The 22,474-nt window shown below is 30.7% G+C and overlaps 2 protein-coding genes across 4 annotated transcripts in view; one reads left to right on the plus strand and one right to left on the minus strand.

The window, feature by feature from the left end:
- LOC139516316 (cilia- and flagella-associated protein 61-like) overlaps positions 1 to 22,474 on the plus strand; it is a 53,499-nt gene that overhangs the window by 29,501 nt on the left and 1,524 nt on the right. For 2 of the 3 annotated variants that reach the window (XM_071306356.1, XM_071306357.1), the window contains exons 24-28: positions 14,971 to 15,094; positions 18,452 to 18,528; positions 18,862 to 18,966; positions 19,754 to 19,857; positions 20,238 to 20,377. In XM_071306356.1, the coding sequence (XP_071162457.1) occupies positions 14,971 to 15,094; positions 18,452 to 18,528; positions 18,862 to 18,966; positions 19,754 to 19,857; positions 20,238 to 20,361 (534 nt within the window). In that variant the 3' untranslated portion in view covers positions 20,362 to 20,377. Of the gene's footprint in view, positions 1 to 14,970; positions 15,095 to 18,451; positions 18,529 to 18,861; positions 18,967 to 19,753; positions 19,858 to 20,237; positions 20,378 to 22,097; positions 22,158 to 22,474 lie in introns of those variants that run through there. The other variant, XM_071306358.1, reaches the window with a different exon arrangement.
- Positions 8,214 to 12,573, minus strand: LOC139516337 (adenosine receptor A1-like). Its single transcript, XM_071306387.1, has 2 exons — positions 12,545 to 12,573; positions 8,214 to 9,801 (listed from the first exon to the last, which is right to left on the minus strand). Exon 2 carries the CDS (start codon positions 9,582 to 9,584, stop codon positions 8,463 to 8,465), a length of 1,122 nt encoding a protein of 373 aa, XP_071162488.1. The 5' UTR covers positions 9,585 to 9,801; positions 12,545 to 12,573; the 3' UTR covers positions 8,214 to 8,462.

A 22,474-nucleotide genomic window follows, 5' to 3' on the forward strand; every position in this document is an offset into this window, starting at 1 on the left:
TTGGTATGATGGATTGGAATGAAACTTTAATATATACAAGTAGTCATTTATGGATAGGAATGGAGGTAAAAATACTGATTTGAAAAGAGTTATTAGTTTTGCATTGTAATTGGATACATATTTCAATTTGTTATCTGTTGTGATTGTTTTTTTTGTTATATTGATATATTACCAACTTCTCTTTTTTTATCACAAAAAAAATTGTAATCTATTAGCGATTTATTAACTATGTTGTGACAAAAAAAAAATCTTGTTTGAATTGGTTTGCATTTGTCATTTCATGGCCTTTTATAGCTGTATATGGACCATAATTTGCTATTGGGCTCCGTTTCCTGTAACTATAGAAAAGTGATAAAATTTGAATTACTGTAAGAAAAGTTGTAACTACATCTAAAGATGCCATTATTTTTATTAACATACAAGTGTATGCTACTCTTCCCTAGAAAAAAAATTGAAATATACGAATTTCAAAGATTCTACAACCGTATTTTTGTGTCGTTTCTCGCGTTACTTTTTGCTTCCGAAGAGCATAACGCTGACTGATTTATAGATAATCGTCACCGGCAAATTCGTAACTTTTGCTTTCAAATAACAAAGAACATCGACCAATAAGAATAGTGAGAAGAAAATGCCGAGAACTATAAGTATTTATGTAGCAGATGTAAGAACAGTGGCGTGATTTTTGTGTCCGATTTCTTAACGCAAATTTTAGATGATGTAATCTGCTTTGTTGTAATAGAATTCTTAAAAACAATATGCAAATATGAACTCTCGCGAGATGTTCAAACAGGTAAATCAGAGATGATTTACATTCTTGTTTTGATCTTCGTAATAATTAAGTAAGAAAATGACGTTATCGTTATGCGTTACATTTCACACGAAACAGAAGTCCAGTTATTTATTAAAATTGTTTTTGTCCTTAAGTTCTAATCATTTCCGGTCATACGTGAAACATGTGACTAACATGTGATCACGCCCTTACAGCCGGACATACGATATACTAGTTCTAAACATTGTTTTTGTTTCCAACGGGATGTTAGCAAACATAATCTGTAGACTTGTTTCGACTTGTTTAAAAAAGGAAAATACAATTTTCAAAGAGATTGCGCCGGGGGTCTATTATTATTCCTATGTGCATAATGTTACATACGATCTTGTGTGAAAATAAATGCCCAATGACTTGACAAAATCGATTTCAAATTTGACCGACGTTTAAACACACTACGTTTCCCAATAACGATGTAAAGGGTCCTTGGAAAATTCAATCGAAATTACGTCTCTTATCATGGTGCCGATGTTTGTTGGATTGATTTTGCTTCAGCGGTAAATATTACTGGATATTTTAGGTGAATAAAGATAATTAAATGAAAAATGCATGTTAATATACCGTTACACTAGGAATGTACAAAGTTGGTAACTTTGTCACAGTTTTTAATTATTTTTTTTTATTCATGTTCTGCAAACACTTTTCAGAAACGCAATAAACTTGTCAAAGGAAAAGTAAACTTTTACCAGGCATGACTTGAAAGGAAGTACTTTATTGATTTTAGCCCACTAAAGTAGGTTAAAATGTGGAAACCATGTAGATGGTGTACAGGTCACAAATATCACATGGTGCCTATTTTAAAGATTTTAATTCCAAGTTTAAAGTTTTTTTCTTTACTGGATTTAAAGAATTTTACATTGCCAATGATTTGGAATAAATTTTATATAACTGGAATTTCAAAACCAAATATAAATATATTTTTTTGGCCAAAACATCAAGATACAACGATTATGGTATCCTGTATCAATGAAGAAAATATGGAAAATTCTGAATAAATTGTACTAATTGTTTTCAAAACAAGCACATATTTAGGAGTTTTATAATACTGTTACATTTCAGATGGATTTTAAGAAAAAGTATACTGTTCAGATTATTCTAAGCAGATTTTGCAATAAAATAAAACTAAAAAAATGCTTTCGGTTTCTTATGGTTTCCTGTCACGTTTAAAAAAAACTTTAATATAACATTGAAAATAGATTTTAAATATTAACATGAAGCAAGTAACACTAGTAATGGTGTTTATTTATGCCTTTTGAATTATATTGTGCAAAATAAAGAAAATAAAGATTGGTTTCCTGTTTGGTTTCCTGTCACGTAAACGGTGAATCAAAATGTATTAATTTTTTCTCGAAAAACTCAATTGTTCCATTCATACTATTCTAACACCAACACAACCCACAAAATAAAAGTTAAAATTTTAGAACTTATAAAAAAGGATACAAAAAGAAACCAAAGGCCGAATACCAAATTATGGTCCATATGTTGTATGAGTTTTGCTCAATGTTGAAGTGCGTACATTGACCATAGTTAGTAATTTCTATGTAATTTTGGTCTCTTGAGGGGAGTTGTCTAATTGACAATCATTTACAGGGCTTTAAAAAAAATATTTGTGCCAATTGGCAATCATACCAAATCTTCTTACTATGCCCCACCTATGATAGTAGAGGTGCATTATGTTTTCTGGTCTGTGCGTCTGTCTGTTCTGTTCGTTGGTCTGTCCGTCCGTCCGTCCGTCTGTCCTGTTTCAGGTTAAAGTTTTTGGTCAATGTAGTTTTTGATGAAGTTGAAGTCCAATCAACTTCAAACTTAGTACACATGTTTCCTATGATATGATCTTTCTAGTTTTAATGCCAAATTAGATTTTTGACCCCAATTTCACGGTCCACTAAACATAGAAAATGATAGTGACAGTGGGGCATGCATGTACTGTCGACACATTCTTGTTTTTATATTTGTATCAAAACACTATTTGTATTTATTTTAAGTTGATAGTCCGGCGGCTACAAGCATATTTCAGACGAATTGTGCACATCCTGTTACAAGCATGAAATTTGGCATAGACCTTCCTCAACTATTACTCTTTTTTTTCAGATAGGGAGGCATTTGAAAAAAATGTCTCACTTCCGGTAAAATCCAAAATGGCGGACATCATACTTAAACCAGCCAAATATCGAAGGCTAGCGTGTAAAAATGTGTTATTATCATGCTACTATCATAATATTTGGTACAGACCTTTGTTTTTTACTACTTTTGGATAAATTAAATAGATAAGATGTCTTCAGAAACCCCACTTCCGGTAAAAATCCAACATGGCGGACATTGTACTTAAATAAGCTTATTTTTTAGGGAGGGTAATTGAAATGTGTTTTAACGTATTGCTACTATCATTACATTGTGAAGGATTCTTTCTTTGGTGCTTCTGATGGATACAATGTATAAGACATATGTCTTAAAAGCCCTTACTTCTTTAAATATCCAAAATGGTGGACATAGAAATATATTTTTTTATTAAAATTTTCAACTTTTTTCAAAATGTAAAGAAAATGATGTTATTTTGTGCTGGTCATTTAACTTTTGGCTTAAAGTTATCCCCAAAACCACTTATTCTAGCATGTTGTAAATGTTTAGATATAAAGTTGACACTTCCGGTAAAAATATGACGTAAATTTCAAAGATGAGTCCTCAATCTATTTCTTCGATGAAGAGTTTTGGATAGATTGATTAAAACAAAATAAAATCACCATAATACTAAAAAATATTTAAAGTTACTACTATTTGGCCAAGAATACATTTTTATTCACAGTCACCATGACATGCACACATCGCAGTGCACGGGATACCCGATTTTCAACATTAAAAATAACCGGGGTATCCTTTCTTACATCCACAATGTACAAGATTCTGACAAAATGATGAGGTCTCAAAAAGAGTTTTTAAAAAGCTATCCTCTTTGTCCTCGCCTTGAGTGGGTAGCATAAGAGCCAATCCCAAGCTCGTCTCCCTAAACACCTACCTAAGTATATTGCATGATTTACATGCAGGAAAAGACATTACCAAGTTGAGGGACAGCATCAAAAAGCCTTCCCTTTTGCGCAAATAGTTATTTTCTTGCTTCGTTTACAATTTTTTACCCATCTGTTAAGTTTGTGCGATCTTACAGTTAAAACCCTGTGATTTAGTCTGATTAAATCACTCATTGCCTAGTGCATTTGAAAGGCCATTGATAGATATTCATCCAAAGTCTTTTGCCCTCCCCAAACACAATCCATAGTTCGTCTACTCCTATGTGACAGAATAGCGAAACAGTAGTGACAGCATCATCATTAACGACTGTTCGAATCATGACTCGTTTATGTTCGTGTTTGACTGCATCAGACACATGCACCATGATTTTAGTGTCTGCCTCTAAATGTGAACTTGGTGCTGAACTTGAAATACATCACGTGGTGGATAAGATAGAATATCCTGACCATTTGTTGCTATAACTACCATACGCATCCAAGACTTCATCCACTCGTATTTCAGTTTCAAGGTATTTTATTAAGGTAAGGACATAATACCCAATCAGCATACTCGTTAGGCCGCAATTCACAATCGGGGAGCTGATTTCCAACATTTACAAAGACTGTGGTATTGTTTCTCACATCGTTTAATTCCAAAAACACATATTTTCTTGCCTTGTTAACCAAATCTGTTTCTTTTTTTCGATCTTACAACAAAACCACGTATCGTTTTCAATGACATTAAACTTATCAAATCCATATTGTGATGTTGGCTGGTCAATCATCATTCTAAATGCTATAGTCACATCTTCAAATTCCATTAATGACACCAACGCAGTTCCTTTTCCAGCAAACGTGTTATCTTTTAATGCCTAGTGCATTTGAAAGGTCATCGATTGATATATATCTTATACCTTTTCTCTTCCAAATGCAAACCAAAGTTTGTCTGCCCCTATGTCACGGAATAGCGAAACAGCAATGACATCAGTATCTGTTTGAGTCATGACTCATTTAAGTCTTGATTCTAGTGTCAGCCTCTTCGTGTAAACATGGTGCTAAACTTGAAACATCATCAAGTGTTGGATAACACTGAACATCCTGAGCATTTGTTGCTTCAACTACCTTGTACTCAAAATTGTATTGAGCAAGCTGCTGTGAATGAAAACTTGAAAGTTCTTTCTCACTGTCGTCATCTCTCAGAAAACTTTGCCAATTTTGAGGATGTTTTTAATCCTGGATTCGTCTGTGTATTCCCTTTCCCCTAAATGTTGCTCTTGCTTCTTTTATCAGCTTTCAAAATACCAGTATTGCCTATGTTCACATCCCACACTACATCCACTGTTTTTATAGTTTCAAGGTGTTTCCTAACAAGTATGATGATTGGGTATTATGTCCTTACCATAATAAAATACCTTGAAACTGTTACAGGAGTGGATGAAGTCTTTGATGAGTATGGTAGTTGTAGCAACAAATGCTCAGGATATTCTATCTTATCCACCACGTGATGTATTTTAAGTGTATCACCATGTTCACATAAAGAGACTGACACTTCAATCATGGTGCATGTGTCTGATGCAGTGAAACACGAACTTAAACGAGTATGATTTACAGTCACTGATGATGCTGTCAATACTTTTTCGCTATTCCGTGACATAGGGGCAGACAAACTATGGATTGTGTTTGGGGAGGCAAAAATCTTTGGATTAATATCTATCAATGGCCTTTCAAATACACTAGACAATGAGTGATCACACACACTTACTTCTGACCCATACCTTTACCGGTTGTGATACGGTTCTCACTTTGCTTTAGAAGGAAAAAATGACTGTGAGACATTGATGGTATTTGAAGATGTGACTTTAACATAAAGAATGATGATTGATCAGCCTTAATCACCGGGGTTTTACTGTAAGATCGCACAATTGTATCAAATGGAGCTAACATGATTAACGAAGCAAGAAAGTCAATTTTTGCACAAAAAAGAAAGCTCATTATAAGTGAGGCTATTCCCACGACTTGGCCTAGTCTTTTCAAGCATGTAAAACGTGCAATATACTTATGCAGGTGTTTAGAAAGACGAGCTTGGGATTGACTCTTATGCTACCTAGTCTAGTCATTAATGGATCGCGAAGGGACAAAGAGGGTCCCTTAAAAAAAACTCTTTCTGAGACCTCATAATTTTTTCGAAAGCTTGTACATTATGGATGTAAGAAAGGATACCGCGGTTATTTTTAATGTGGAAAACCGGGTATTCCATGCACTGCGATGTGTGCATGTGGTGGTGACTGTGGATAAACATGTATTATTGGCCAAATAGTAGTAATTTTAAATATTTTTTAATACTATAGTGATTTTGTTTTGTTTTAATCAATCTATCCAAAACTCTTCATCGAAGAAATAGATTGAGGACTCATCTTTGAAATTTACGTCATATTTTTACCGGAAGTGTCAACTTTATATCTAAACATTTGCAACATGCTAGAATAAGTGGTTTTGGGGATAACTTAAAGCCAAAAGTTTAATGACCAACACAAAATAAAATCATTTTCTTTACATTTTGAAAAAAGTTGAAATTTGAATAAAAAAAGGATATTTATATGTCCCTCATTTTGGTTATTACCGGAAGTAAGGGTTTTTAAGACATATGTCTTTTACATTCTAGCCATCAGAAGCACCAAAGAAAGGTTCCTATACAATGTAATGATAGTAGCAATACGTTAAAACACATTTCAATTACCCTCCCTAAAAAATAAGCTTATTTAAGTACAATGTCCGCCATGTTGGATTTTAACCGGAAGTGGGGTTTCTGAAGACACCTTATCTATTTAATTTATCCAAAAGTAGTAAAAAACAAAGGTTTGTACCAAATATCATGATAGTAGCATGATAATAACACATTTGTACACGCTAGCCTTCAATATCGGGCTGATTTAAGTATGACGTCCGCCATTTTGGATTTTACCGGAAGTGAGACATTTTTTTCAAATGCCTCCCTATCTGAAATAAAAGAGTAATAGTTGAGGAAGGTCTATGCCAAATTTCATGCTTGTAACAGGATGTGCACAATTTTTCACAAATCCGCCGGACTATGAGAGTGGTACAGAAATTTTTTTTTTTCTATTTTAGTAATGAAATCTACCATATCTGTCAGCATAAACATTAAAGTTGAAGTTAAAAATGATTAATGTTAGAATTAATGAATTTTGAATATCATATCATTTTTCATTTCTCCCTTCATGCAGAATAATAGTTTGAAAAATATATCATTATGATATTTACAGAAGAATTAAACTGTTTAAACAATTCTACTTTGGAAATAAATGTTCAGTGATGCGGAACAATTAAGCAGAAAATGCAATTAGAGATGAAATTATCAAATGAAGCTTTATATTTTCGTCAATTTTGAAAATTTTGTCAGGCAAACAAAAACATTTAAAATTGTAACCATTGATTTTGTAATTAGCGTTACGATTAAAAATCCTATTGGTAGATGATTATCAAATCAAGACTACATTCGGAGCATATTAGTTGTTTACAAAAGTACAATATGTCCTCTGACAGATCAATTAATAAATTTTTTCCATATTCAATTTTTTCTTCAGCAGTTTCCCCAGAAATTAGGCTGTACTTTATAAACCAAGTCAATTTTTCATTTTCTATTGATTTACCTGCAATTTTTTAACATCTTACTTTTTCTTTTTACTAAAGATTGATGGGCCTTATCGGTCTGTGGATTTTAATGATGGCAAGCTCATGAAAAATTGTAATTAATCTTTTATTAATGTTTTATATCATTTTCGCCTATAAGCACTCTCTTGAATTTAACTACTTCAAGATATTTAGTTTTTAGGATTTCTCCAGCCTCTGTATGGTAACACAGTTTCACATGTATATTGATCTTGTTAACCACCGAGACAAGCTTTAGGGGAGATCTTTCTAAATCTTTTGGGAGCTTTTATTATTAATGGCTTTTCTATTAAAAAAATAAATGTTATCGAGGGATAACATGGATAATGAAAGAACACAAAATAGAATTAATTTGATCAAAACTAATTTATTCAACGGTATAAATATATAATTGAAAAATATCAATTTGAATGTAATTGATTAATCTATATCAAATTAAATAATTAAACAGATGAGAATTTCTACTTGAAATGTATTAATTGTGTATGTTGATATCCTTTTTTGTAAGTTTATTTCACATATTAAATTACTTCACTAAAAGATCCATACTAAAGATGATTAGTGATATTTTTTCCTGTATTTTAATTATACTATGTGTTATATTGAAACTGTCAGATTATTCATATAACCTTCATTTCAAAAGATTTGTAAACTTGGATATTTCCTTGAAATATTTGCAATACAATTACTTCATGTAGTAAAAATCATTTTTTATTACGAAAGACGTACAATTTAATAACAAAAAACATGAGAGATCATAAATAATCACAACATACTTTTATGATATGATAGTTACAAAATGTTTTGTCCTCACTGTTTTAAAGCTCAGCTTTTTAGCAGAATCTTGTTTGATTTTATTCTATTTCATTTTAACAATGAACACTATTTTTAATGTTTTTTCCTTATTGGTCAGTTTTCTCAAAAGTTATTTTTCATGAATAGTAATTTTATACAAAAAACACAGGATTCGTCTGACCATTTCCAACATTATCATTGTTTTGTGTTTCCGTATTTAAATTTTCCGTCGAGCTTTCAGAATCATTATCTGTTGTTTTTTGTCCTGAATTGATTGAATTGAATCCACTGTTTGTGCTTTTAGCTTTTGCCATGGCGGCATTTCTTGTCATGACTGTTATCTCCTGTTCCGTCAGCGTATGTTGCCAAGAAACAGCTCCTTTTCCACAGAACATTTTTCTAAAAGCAAGTTGAAATTGGCTGTTTCCGATGGCATACAGAAATGGATTTACGGCAGAGTTGATATGACTGAGTAAAATGGCTGCCAATAATAGTTTATAAGGATATATGCAGTTATTTCCCTTGCAGATCAGGGATATACTGTTTAGGATATGAATTGGCAGCCAACAGAGGGCAAACACGCCAATAACCACGGCTAAAGATTTAGCTGCTTTTACTTCTTTTGCAAATTTCAGTTTCTGCTTTTTCTGTGCATTTTGATTCGCAATTTCTAGCGCAGCTATTTTAACTAGTTGCTGGCGAACAATGTAATAAATGTACACATAAATCAAAAACATGATAACTAGTGGTGACAACACAAAGCCAAAAAAGTTGAAATACACAATATAATTCATGTCTATGACGCTGAGAAATGCACATTTATTGTCTGCCATTGGACCAAGGTTCCAGCCGAACATTGGAGTAAATCCAACTATCATACCAGCGATCCACGCTATAATGCTTATGATTATTGCTACTTTAATGGTCAGGTGCTCCTGATAAAAATATGGACTTTTGATAGCGATGAATCTTTCAACAGCTATGGCGCACAAGTTGAAAATTGAAATTTGGGTGAATACAACAATTACCGAGTTTGTGAAAACACACCACATGTAGTCAGCGGGGAGTCCTAAGTAGCTGAGAGCAGCTAGCGGGGAGACCAATATCCCTACCAGTAAATCAGCTAAAGCAAGACTCCCAATGAACGTATTGGTCACAGTTCGTAGTTTCATGTTTTTATATATTGCTAAAAGGACCATTGTGTTTCCCACGACAGAAATTGCTCCAATCACAACCTCTAATGATATGTACACCTGTGAAGTTGTATCCATCATAAAAATAAATGATTTTCTGCACTTTCAAGATTTCATGCAGATTTTGAAATTAACAATTCTGGTTTTCGACATTTGATCCTAAATCCGTTTAGAATCCTATTGATTTCATAAAATGTTTGTTGTGTCACGTAATTACAAGTCTTTGTCAGTGATCAAAGCAGCAGAATAAGCATAATGCAATTCCTATATTCTGCTCTGTTGACAGATGAAATTTAGCCTGTAAACAGAAAAATAAAATATCATTTAGTTTTAGTGGTTCTTGTGGGAGAATTTGCATATAAATGTTGTTTCTAATGGTACTTACATTTCAATATGTTGCAGGGTTGTCTTTTGTGTTTTTAATTATTACTCTTTGATCAGAACTGAAGGGACAACAACTTTTGATACTTAAAAGCTTAAAATACAGATATGAATCTTATGCAGGGAAAACAAATTCCCCCAAGCTTGGAGAGATTAAATTATTTTTGATCGTGTTTATTGGTATTGTAATTGCTTTGTATTTTGAAGGTTGTTTCATTATCTGTATATTCAGGTCTGTTGTGTCACGTAATTACAAGTCTTTGTCAGTGATCAAAGCAGCAGAATAAGCATAATGCAATTCCTATATTATTATAGGACTTAGAAACAAGGAATTATTTGAATTTGGAAATTCTTTTGAAAATCTGGAAAAAAATTATATGAAATGCATGATGAAAACCCAATAAAGGAAGGTTAGCCATGCATGCAAGGCTAAAGAGGTTAGTTGGTTCATTTTGAAATATCAGCGAAATTTACTTGAACCTTTGACATGCATTTATGCATGACCAACCTTCTAAATTTGGCTTAGTTTTCATCAAACATTTCTTAACAATATTGCAGATTTCTTAATTATTCCAGGTTCCAATAATTCTTAAGAGTAGAGATGCTTTTGAATTTTAGTGTCAGTGAAAATTTATCTGCTAAATGACATAAAAAACCAAAGTGTTTTAAGAAAAAATATGTCACATTTTACAATGATTAAAATGCAGATTATTTATATGTTTTACATTATCATTTCTGGGCCTTTTATAGCTGACTATGTGGTTTGGGCTTTGCTCATTGTTGAAGGCTGTACAGTGACCTAGCTATAGTTGATAATTTCTGTGTCATTTTGGTCTTGTGTCATTTTGATCTCTTGTGGAGAGTTGTCTCATTGGCAATCATACCACATCTTCTTTTTTATATTATCAAATTTCAAAGAAGGTTGTAAAGGATAATGTGCACAAAAGAAGGTAAATAGAATAAATTAAATGTATGTGATAGTATATGCCTTATAGTGACCTTGAATTGTTATTTTCTGTGTCATTTGTTGTCTTGTGGATAGTTGCCTCATTGGCAATCATACCACATCTTATTTTTATAAAAAACATAACATATCAGGCTTTAACTGGACTTTTCTGTCTATTTTGATAATACAAATATAATATAGCATATAACAGCCTTCAGCATTTAATCATACAAATTTAAAACTAACAACCGTTTCAACAAAAAAATATATTTTGAACCCCAACTATCTAACATATTAAGAAAATTAAGACATAGAAGAAGAGGTATAAAATGGAACTGAAACTGTATGTACAGAGGGAATTTATCTGTTATTTTTATCTATAATTCACTTTTTTATTGTTATTCTCTTAATTTTTCTTCAATAAATGTCAAGATGTGGTTTAAACAAAAACTCATTTACTGCAAAACTTTATTTCTCTTACGGTATGCACAAATATATGCAATAAAGGAGATTGATAATGTTTATGTTAGCATTTTTGTAAAGTATGTCATTGTAAAATATTCTATGATCTTAGAATGATTAGGCTTCCAATACCAAGAATGTTGTTTTTATAGATTTTATAATGTACATTACGTTATTAATTCAAATTTTTAGATACTAACACATATTTCTTATCGTTTACCTGCATGTTTTATATATCCTGGTCAAATATGTTCTGTCAAAATTGACCTGATAATTTTGTTAATGTGACATAGCCTCAAGGTATAAACTAATTTGACTTTGAAACATAAGGTTTTTACGTTTTAGATGTGCAAAATAATATAAAAGATTTTTCCCCAATTATTAAGGAAGGTAAAGGCCTTTTTGGATTTGAAATTTACCTGTATTGTATTATATGAGGAACAGCAAAAATTAATCTTGGAGTTTCCTAAAAATAAATTACCTGAGAAAATTAAACTTTTTTTATCATTTTGTTTCGCTTGACATAACCCAGTGTAAGATGAAACCTGTTAATACTAGATTTATTTTCCTGTATCATAATTAAGGAATTGTCATTCAAACTCTTAAAATTTTCCTAATTAAGTACATACAAGACTAATTTCAGATTTTTATCACTATTTTTTTCTGTGGTTTACCTAAGGAATTACATGCATAGAACATAAAATACGTTTAATGAATGGAAATAAAATTGGTTGTTTCCAAGCTTTTTCTCAGTTTTTAGCATTAAAAAAGATTGAAAAACAATGCCTGTTTTATTTCTTAATAAATTTGGAATTTAATATATAGTTAGGATGAAATATTGTGAATTCTAATATTTCTTGTATGTATTCATAATAGGTTCATCATCATTATTGATCCTGCAATTAGTTATGACATTCCTTTTTCCTGCACATTTTTTGGTAATTTAGAAGATAAAACATCCTTGTAAATGTCACTTTTTAGCATATAGAACTACTATGCAGTAATTTAAAGTAAAAAAAGTCCAATAGGCCAGTTTCAATGATTTTCCTCCACCTCTTTCTAGAAAGTTCATTTATATTTTTTTATCATCTTTAATCTCACTTATCCTTAATTGATGGAAATTTGGTCAATGATCCAATTTTTTCCAAAATCATTATTTTCTTCTTTAATATTCGTAAAGTCATCTTATAAAACCCTTGGGATAAAAGTTTTTAAATATTTAAATATTTATACAGAAATAATGATAACTTACCTTTATGAATAAATGTGATTACAGGTAACGAGAGATACGATTATTGTAATGTTGAAAATAAATACAGGTTATACAGTAGTGGGCGGTGCTCTCAAATAGTCCTTACTACATTGTATTGGTAGAAATGACTGTCGAGGGAGGCTGTATAGGACATAAACAACTATATTGTTAAATCATAGCTTCTTGTGGTATATTGAATTGGTAAAAGTTACTGTCAAGGGAGGCTAAACAACTTTAAAAAATTGTTAAATCATAGCTTCTCGTGGTATATTGCATTGGTAAAAATAACTGTCAAGGTAGATTTTTTAGGACATAAACAAATTCAAATATTGTTAAATCGTAGCTTCTCTTGTTACCTTGTATTGGTAGAAATAATTGTCCAGGGAGCCTGTTTTGGACATAAACAGTTTCAAATATTATGAAATAGTCGCTTCTCTTAATATATTGTATTGGTAAAAATAATTGTCATGGGAGATTTTTTAGGACATAAACAAATTCAAATATTGTTAAATCGTAGCTTCTCTTGGTACATTGTATTGGTATAATATAATTGTCAAGGGAGGCTAAATTGGACATAAACAATGATCAAGTTTGTTAAATCGGTAGCTTGTAATAGATTATTATTGAATTTGATGCTAATAGTTTCATCAATATTTTAAGTGTAATTGTCTTATTTATTTTGATATTATACTTATTGACAAATTTTAATTAACTAGGGATTCATAAGAATTTGTTTGATACAATTTTTGTTGATTTTATGGTTAAACTCTCTTCTTGCATATCTTCTGTACAAGGACTGTCAAGGTATTTTAAGTCCTTTCTCTCTAGATGTTCCTCTTTATGGTGAAATAGCACTGAACATATGATCTTTGATTGTCTCTCAGATATATTTTGTTTTTAATTTTAGGAGTTAGTTTTGATAATTTTTTTATTGACAAAAGGTGGATCAAACTTGAGGGTTCTGAATAATTGACAAAGATTCAATAACAAGAACATCCTTAACATTTCTTTATAATATAAATGTTCAGCAAAAATTGCTGGTATTTTTCTAAAACCAAGAAAAATTTAATAGAAAATGAATTATTTCCAAAAAATTGTTGCAAAACTTAGGAGTATGTTTTTGTAAAGAAGATATTCATTTTTTTTTTTACAAAAATGGGGGGGGGGGGGGGTAATCTTTTGAAGCAAAACATATGTCCCTTCAAAGAATAAAATGTCAAAGTATATGAAATTTTAGGTAAATGTCTAAAAATTTCACCTCATTTATCTATAATTTAGCACATGAGTATATATTTTCATTACATGCTTGAATTAACAAGGAGAAAAAGTGTTGATGGCAAATTTTTGTAAAAAAAAATCGCTGTTGGATCAAAACTATTGTTTGGCTTTAAGAGAGTTGTACTTAATACTTATAATTGGAATAGGAAGCAGCTTAAAACAGTTTACTCCCTCAACAAACCAATCACCTACATAGCCCATGCAAAGTAATTCAGATGAAAAGAGTTTCAATAGAACACAATCATTGTTAATGCCTATTGAGAATTGCAACATGATTATTCATGGAATTAAAAAATACTAGGATTGTTATTTGCTTGGAAAGAAGAAACTATGCATAAGAGTATGCGACAAATTGATTCTACATAATTGTACTTTAACGATCGTAACACAAGAAATTATTAAACTTTTCACAACATTTATTATTCATTATATCATGATGTTTATCATAAGCTTATGAATGTAGTATACAATGAATGTATAAGATAGGTAACTGCCAGGCAAGTGGGTAATAGTTCAATATTATTCTGATTAATATCAGAAGTAGATATTCCCTGCGGTATTTTCATATCACAATGTCAAAATGACATACCTTTATTATATAATTTATGTAACTTAAGTGATGATGTGAACTGCCTTTTTCTTTCGGGCAATGTCATGCTTGAAAAGGGGCAATGCTAAAATATTTTAAGATTTTATCTTTATAACCTTAAGAGTGCCATTATATATACCTGAGCAAAAGTCATTCTGTTTATAATTGCATAGATAATTTCATGTCAGGAATCCAAGACTTAATCTTTGGCTCTTATATAAGTGATGATTATCTGCTAGTTCTTCTGATGTAAAAATTTACTTGTGCAATTTTGCACCAATTGGATACTAACTTAATTCTGATAATATTATTTTCTTTTGTAAATTCCCTTATGTAAAAATTTACTTGTGCAATTTTGCACCAATTGCATGGATACTGACTATTCAGATTATATTATTTTTCTTCTGTAAATGCCCCGGTAATTTATTTGTCCACTATGTGCAGGTTATTATATTAATCTTAACAGACATTATCAAAATCTTCCCAATAATTTCTGATTTTACAGTATTTATCATTATAATTTCATTATGCATGTAAAACATGTGCTTTTTTTTTGTAGTTGGCAACAGAAATGCTTAGATTGTTTGATCCTACCATGGAGCCACAGACAGCACCTCCAGAAGAAACTCTTAACCTGATACCAATCTACAGGAATCCAAAGATTCAAGGAGGAGTTTTGCCAGGTAATGATCATTCTTCGTAAAGGAGAAATATCACCATTGTTTCTCCTCTATAGGCCTTCGTAAAATTTGCACTTTTCAAAAACTTGTGCGAATTTATCTTCGTTTCAAATAAAGAAATACTTGGCATGAGTAGAAATTTATACTCAGTACGAAATTTCACATAACATATAATTGCATAAAAGATTATAACCATCACTGGAAGTTAACCAATCAAATGTTCACCCCATTTTGTCCTGTGTTCAAGCTTTGGTAACCATGTTACCTGAAGTTTCCAAAGTATTTTATAGAAACACCAAATAAAAAAAATAGTTCTCTGAAACAACCTAGATATATGTTTATTACTGATTTTTTTTCTGCAGTATTATGTAGGATTAATTTCCTACAACTGTTAAATTCAAAGGAATATTATTTTTCTACAATTTTCCCCATGCAACAGGATGTGACATACAAACAGTTCCCAGGTGATTACAGTATTTTTTTAAAGTGCAAAAGATATCTCACATTTGGCATTAACTGTGTCATTGTATACAAAATAGCAAAGTGTTTTCATTTTTACAACACCATCAGCAAACAGAACTGTTGACTTAAAGGTTGTTTGCAAATGTTGTTTTTAAATGATACTAAATTGGTCTTAAAAATTAAAAAAAAATGGAACAATATTTTCTAGGAAAACTTAGACCTAGTAAAAATTGCAAGCATTCATTTGATAGTATTTAAATATAATGTGTTTATATTTATTTGCAAAAAATAATCAGTTTGAATCTCCCTGGAAATATCAGCAAACAAAATCAGAATTGTACGATCAAATTAATCGCTTGAGATCATAGATGTTATAGAATACAAAGCATTCAACACTTTTAATGATATTGTTATTTAAACGTTGTCATAACAAACCTTTATTACTGTGGAAATATTATACTTTGGCAACGACCTTCAAAACTAAAGGATACAAACCGACCTTCAAGAAGTTATTGCTTATCTTTTTAAGTTTTGAAACTTTTTCTGGTGATATAATAAGGTATAAAACTCTGATAAAAGAGGCTTATCATAAAATTACATTAGGGTTTATTGATAGACGTCTGATAATTCCTGCAACATCATAGAAAGGAACATTTATAATTAATAAGATATCATCATTAATAAAAGAGTAAATCATCTTTATTATCTAACTTTTAATGAAACAGATGAGACCAGAAACAAACTACCATTTTTTGGGCTTAGTATTACCTGAATCTAGTAGCAAACGCTAAGATCAAACAAACGTGATCGGAATGAAACATCAATACCCAAAGGCTTTGCTGTAAAGATTTGTGAATAAACTTTGCTGAAGACAAATAAGAAGTAACCTAGCTTTAGATTTCATGTCAAAAGAGTTTTGATTGGCATTTCCAAAGAACTTTAAAGTTTTGTCTTACAATGAGTTCAAATTTATACAAGCTCAGCTGTTTCTAAGAACTTTTAAGTTCTGTCTTACATGAGTTCTAATTTATGATGGGTTCTTCTCTTGGTTTAAATAAATGTTCTGAATTAACTTGAAACAAATTTTAGTTTTTAGCTTTCATGTCTTCTGAATTTTAATTGATGTTTTCATAAGTTTGTCTTGCATGAATTCCAATTGACGTAGGCACGCTCTTTTAAATAAAATGTTCAGAATTAACTTCAAATAAATTTTAGTTGTGATGATGTCTTCTGTTAGTTTGAAAAGACTGTCTTGATTTACTGTAAATTCAGAAATTGTTTTATTATATTTATTTTGTGATCAAAGTCAAATGAGTTTTTTATGTTGTTGGAAAAAAGCATTTGCAAAGTAATCAGTTCAGGTGTCACTCAATTTATGGTCGGTGACCTAATTTCCATGGTTCATTGGTCAAGTATTTGTGATATGGTCAGTTTCTGAATGCATGAAATGTGAAGTATATTGTTCTATAAAATAGACGTTAGTTTAAAATGTCAACCTCACAAGGCTAACCTGACCTTAACCTCATTTTCATGGTGCATTAGTGTGTCAAGAACTATAATAACAGTCAATCTTAGGTTTACATGGTAATGCTTATTTGAAATGCAGTTAATAGGAAGGAATCTGCTTGAGTTATTTTTATTATTTCTCTAGCAAAAAATTCCAACCAAGTTATCAGAAAATGTTAAAAACTGAAATCTTGTTTTTATTTGTCTTGTCTTTAATCTTCCATGTTGCACATTGCATGAAAACCATTCATAACAAACATGCATGAATGAAGAAAACTGTTTTGAAACAGTTGATTTCCTTTACATTTGCATTATATTTTTTGTAATTATGTACTCAATCCAGTTTAAAGTTCTGCAACATTAGTTAGATAGATCTTTGATGAAAGATAAAAAAAAAAAAAAAAACCTGAAAATTTCAAAGACAAAAGTTTCTTTCTCTCACATGAATTGACATACTTTCTTTTTTTTAAATTAGAGATAAAAAATAAGTTTCAATTCGAAACATATTTTCTTATTCTCATACACATTGATTGATTGATATTATTTTTTCATCAGCTTAAATTTTATCAGATATATGAATCTAAATAATGGTATCACATGAATTTAAAATATGTATCACCAGCTATAAAGATAAGGAGATTTTACATTTGCCAATATCCAAACTATCCACCAGAGATCATGTAAACAATCATAGGTTTCCTTCAATAATGAGTAAAATGCATACTGTATTTTTAGACTGAAAAATGCCCATGGCAAAAGAAAACCTATACCGCACCCTCCTTTTCCCCTTAAAGTTTTTGAAATGAAATGTAAAGCAACTGTTAAATTTCTTTTTCAATATCAGTTCGTGAGTTGTATATATATATATATTTATTGGCATGTAGTCTATAGTTGTGGGTAAAGGATTTGTTAAAAGTTAACAAAACTATATGGTCTTCTCAGAACCATGTAGAAGTGCCACGGGGGGGTCTCTTCCTATATAAAGGTATATACATATGTGCCACTGGAATGGGTCCCTTTTTTGATCCGTCAAATATATCAATGGGGTGCAAATTTACCGAGGAAATATATCAATAGGTAGTAATTGACCGATTGTGATATATCAATGGGGCATAAATTTCAGTTTGTTGTGCAACGATAAATATATGAATGGGTTATGATTTCGCTGTGAAATATATGTATAGGTAGGGATTTCACAATTATTCAATATATGAATGGGGGGTGTTTTTAAAATCCCAGCTGCACACCTGTACCCAAAATCCCATGTTGAGACCCCCCCCCCCCCCCCCATAACATAAACAGAGAGTTCAAATTGAGTGAATATAAGGTCAAATAAGGCATGTATTGCACCCTGTCCTTTACCATTATATCAGAAATATTTTCTATTTTTAGGAGGCTACAATTACTTACACATTGCTAAACCAGGAATGGATATGCCTCTAGCTGATCAGATGGCACAACATGATTATGTAAGTTAACATTATACAGTTAAAGGCTTTATTTATGCTAACACTACCAAGTTGGATGTATGCAGTGCACTTTACATATTTAAAGGAACATAAGAAGGCTTTACTCAGTGAACTTCAAGTTACCTTATATGTGTATTCTAAGTGACTTAAAATAGTGCCAACTAGATCAACCTCATGAATTGCGCTGAAGGGCAGTTTAATATGTATTTCAATAAATTTCATATCATGTACAGATATCCTAAGAAATAGAAGCCTAAGCATTTTAGATTTTTTTTAAAACATTTTTCTTTTGTCATATGTCCAGAATTTATCAAATTGACTTTCTATCTTCAGGGTAAGGAGTATATAACAGGAGCTACTGACGGAAGTCCAGAGTACTTCAGGATACATGTGAATCAGTATAACAATATAGAGACTATCACTTGTGTGTCCAAGTCGGTAAGTTGCATATAGATATCATTGATTATAATCAAAGCTCTCAGTGTATATAAAAAAGAAGATGTGGTATGATTGCAAATGAGACAACTCTTCACAAGAAACCAAATGACACAGAAATTAACAACTATAGGTCACTGTTCAGTCTTCAACAATGAGCAAAGAACATACCACATAGCCAATGTTAAACAATTCAAACAAGAAAACTAACGGCCTAATTAATGTAGTTCATTTTTAGGAAGTTGTCAATTAAACTTATTTTCTATCAGTAAATATAGTTTCTAAATTCTATATCATTTGAACTCTAGTTTAAAGTTGTCTTAATAGCAATCATACCATATCTCCTTATTTTTAATGTGGCTGATGTGTTCATCATAATTCTAAATTAATTAGGATTGTTAGTTTTCCCCATGAAGGTCATGGTTTTCTCAAGGGAATTTGCAGCTTTTTCCACCAACAAAAACTGACTAGCCAGAATATAACAAATAGTGCTGAAATTAGGTGTTAAACACCAATAAACAATAAATCAATTAATCTATTAATGAAAATTAGCATGTATATAAATTTGTAAAAAAAATCATTTTTATTTGTAAATTAAAATAACATAAAAAAATAAATAATAACACTCCTTATGCTCAGATTGGTTGTCATCGTGCAACACAGTTAATAACACCATATAGGAAAAACATAGAACTCCTTTTGTCATAAGACATTGTCAAACATCCAAACATACTATCCACACTCATCTGTGTCCACACTTGTAAATTAAAAATATACTTGTTCATTTCAGCCTATTCCATGCAGTAACTTTGTATGTTTGTATGGACTTCATGAGAGATGTCTGAATAATTTGGTGTCCAGGTTTAATGAAGGACTTATCAAGGACTTTTACACGTATGTATTGAACCTTTGTATTTTCAAATAGAGAACTTTCATTATTTAAACCACATGATCAGTTCTATTTTATCACCATACAACCTATAATAGGGAAAATTAAACAGTTATCGTAATGTTCTAAAACTTATATTGTAATTTAAACTTGAGCAAATTAGACCTTTGTGAAATAGTGCAACTAAAAGCTATACAAGAATTACAGTTTCCAAAACAACATTTACTTTTTTTTTTTTTTTTTTATAAATCAACTTAAAGTATTTTAATACATTAATGAATAATGAGAGATATTGTTGGTGCTAGAATCAGAGAAATACTGTTGGTCAGAGTATGATTTACTTACATGTTCATATAATCATCTTGTGATTTTTTTTCATCCTCAGATATTTCTTGGAGACATGGAGTTTGGCAATGTACCATGATAGATTCACAGATTTTCGTGATGAAGTTAGAGAACTACTGAGCAATAGTCCCGTAAGTAATTTTGATTGTATTGACTTAGCTTGAAATATTTACCACTGAACATTTAGCAGCAAATAAAGCTAATAATGGTTTAGTAGATAAATTGATATGATTGGCATGCCTTTTTTTTCACTTCATGGATTCAAAGAAAATTTGGGGGTGGTCAACAAAATTAAAATATGATTTCAATTTGTCTCATGCGTAACATCCATTATGATAAGTTAATATCAGAAGATTTTATACAATAAACTCAGCTATCTACCTGTTGAAATATTTTTTGCAACTAGACAATTTTTCCACTTACAATAATGTAATTTGAAAAGAACAATTTTAGATTAATTAAGAATAGATAATCTGTTGTAATACCTGTCAAGGTCAGTTTTTCATTTTCTGTTGCAAATGTCCATTTTTATGCTCAACTGTTGCTGCTATTCAACAAATTACACGCAACATGATGGGGTGACAACACCTTCAAACTAAGAACCACTAAAAATGATGCAGTGACAAAATCTTGAAACTATTTAAATATTTTGTGGCATGTTGTTTATCACATGTTATTCTATTTTTAGTAACTCATATCAAAAACATTCTAAAACACAAATGCAATTAGATTGACAGTAGTTATAATGAAAAAAATCACCAATACTGGCTTTATTGACCTATCTGGTTTAATTCTGAATTCAAAGATCAATAAATCCTGCCAGCGGTAAATTGAATATTAATTTCCAATCATGAGAGATGAAAGGATGTTTTAACTGTCCCACAATTCCCAGGTTTATAACTAAATAAATATAACTAGGAATAATAAAGTTTGTGAAGGAATCTAGTGAAAGGTGTATAAAATCAGTCATTTGTCTAATGATATTTTGATTAAGCTATTGTGATTCAAAGAGACTGATTAATGAAAACACTGTGATAGTTTATTTTATACATGGATTCTAACTTTGTTGTTATGGAAAAAAAAATCAGTTGTTTTGAGTTATTGTGAGTTCACTGTATACTGCAGGGAACATATCAAGTGAATAAAAGTAATATTTGGGTAATAAAATTAGTAATTTTGATTAAAAAAACAACTTAAAAATCTTCTGTGTTTAATAAGTACTCTATGATTGCCTTTTTTTCTCTATTTTTTTTTATAATTAAGCACACTGTTATTCTCAATTCCATAATTTTTAACCTATATTCTGAATATTTTTTTGTCCCATTGTTCTGCAGTAAACCCCACCCAGACCCTCTGCAAGATAACTTTTTTTGAATGATGAAAAAAGACATAAGAAAAATAAGTTTAATCTTATGTTGACTATGTAAGGTTTTCTTTTAAAGAAAGGGAACTGCGGTAAAATTTCCAAACAGTATGAAAAAAAATTGAAAGGTATATAGAGGTATAAAATGAGTTGCTTTCTGGCTTCTGAAATTATGTAAATTAAAAAAAACCATCAAACCTACTAAAATTATGCTAATTCTATTTATGAATTACTAGGCTAATATAATCTAGATACTTTAGTTCAGAAATGTCACATGTGGTGTCACTTTTATGGCATAAAAATGTAGAAATTGACACTTTCTGTGACTAAAAATAGCCATTTTGTTCTTAGTTTTCCATAAAGTCAGAAGATAAGTGTTGGTTTAGCCCCCAGAAGATATTTTACCCTATTTGACAGATTTATAATGCCCGGTGATCTTAAAATGCAAGAGGCAAAACAGAATCTTATAATACTCTCTTCTTTTTACAGTTTTAGTTAGATTTGGGTTGATAATGTTTTATTTTATGATTTTAACAGGAGAAAGGTATAGAAGCGGTAGAAGAGAAGGTCAGACAGATCATTGATGAGGATGTTCCGGTAAGTTAATCATAACAACTGAACATTTATTTCCGCATCCATCAAAAAAATGTTTCTACATTACACTTGTAGTTGTTCTAAGCCAGAATTTGATGCAATATTGCCTGTTACATTTCTTTTAATTTTATTAATTATTTTTGTTAATTTATATTTTCCATGGTTGAAGACATCATGTTGATATTTAGTGATATTTGGTTTTAACTTCCAGTTTATAAATTATGGTACCTTCAAAAACTAGTGTTGTATGTTTTGTTCAAGACATTTTAGTTTTATGGTCACTCCATATTCAAATATGATTAAGCGAGTGGGGCATTGTT

The sequence above is a fragment of the Mytilus edulis genome, chromosome 3 (assembly GCF_963676685.1).
Source record: "Mytilus edulis chromosome 3, xbMytEdul2.2, whole genome shotgun sequence".
NCBI classification, from domain to species: domain Eukaryota; kingdom Metazoa; phylum Mollusca; class Bivalvia; order Mytilida; family Mytilidae; genus Mytilus; species Mytilus edulis.

What these genes read in the sequence shown, in the direction of transcription:
- LOC139516337 (XM_071306387.1), bottom strand. Translation starts at nt 9,584, where the DNA reads ATGATGGATACAACTTCACAGGTGTACATATCATTAGAGGTTGTGATT.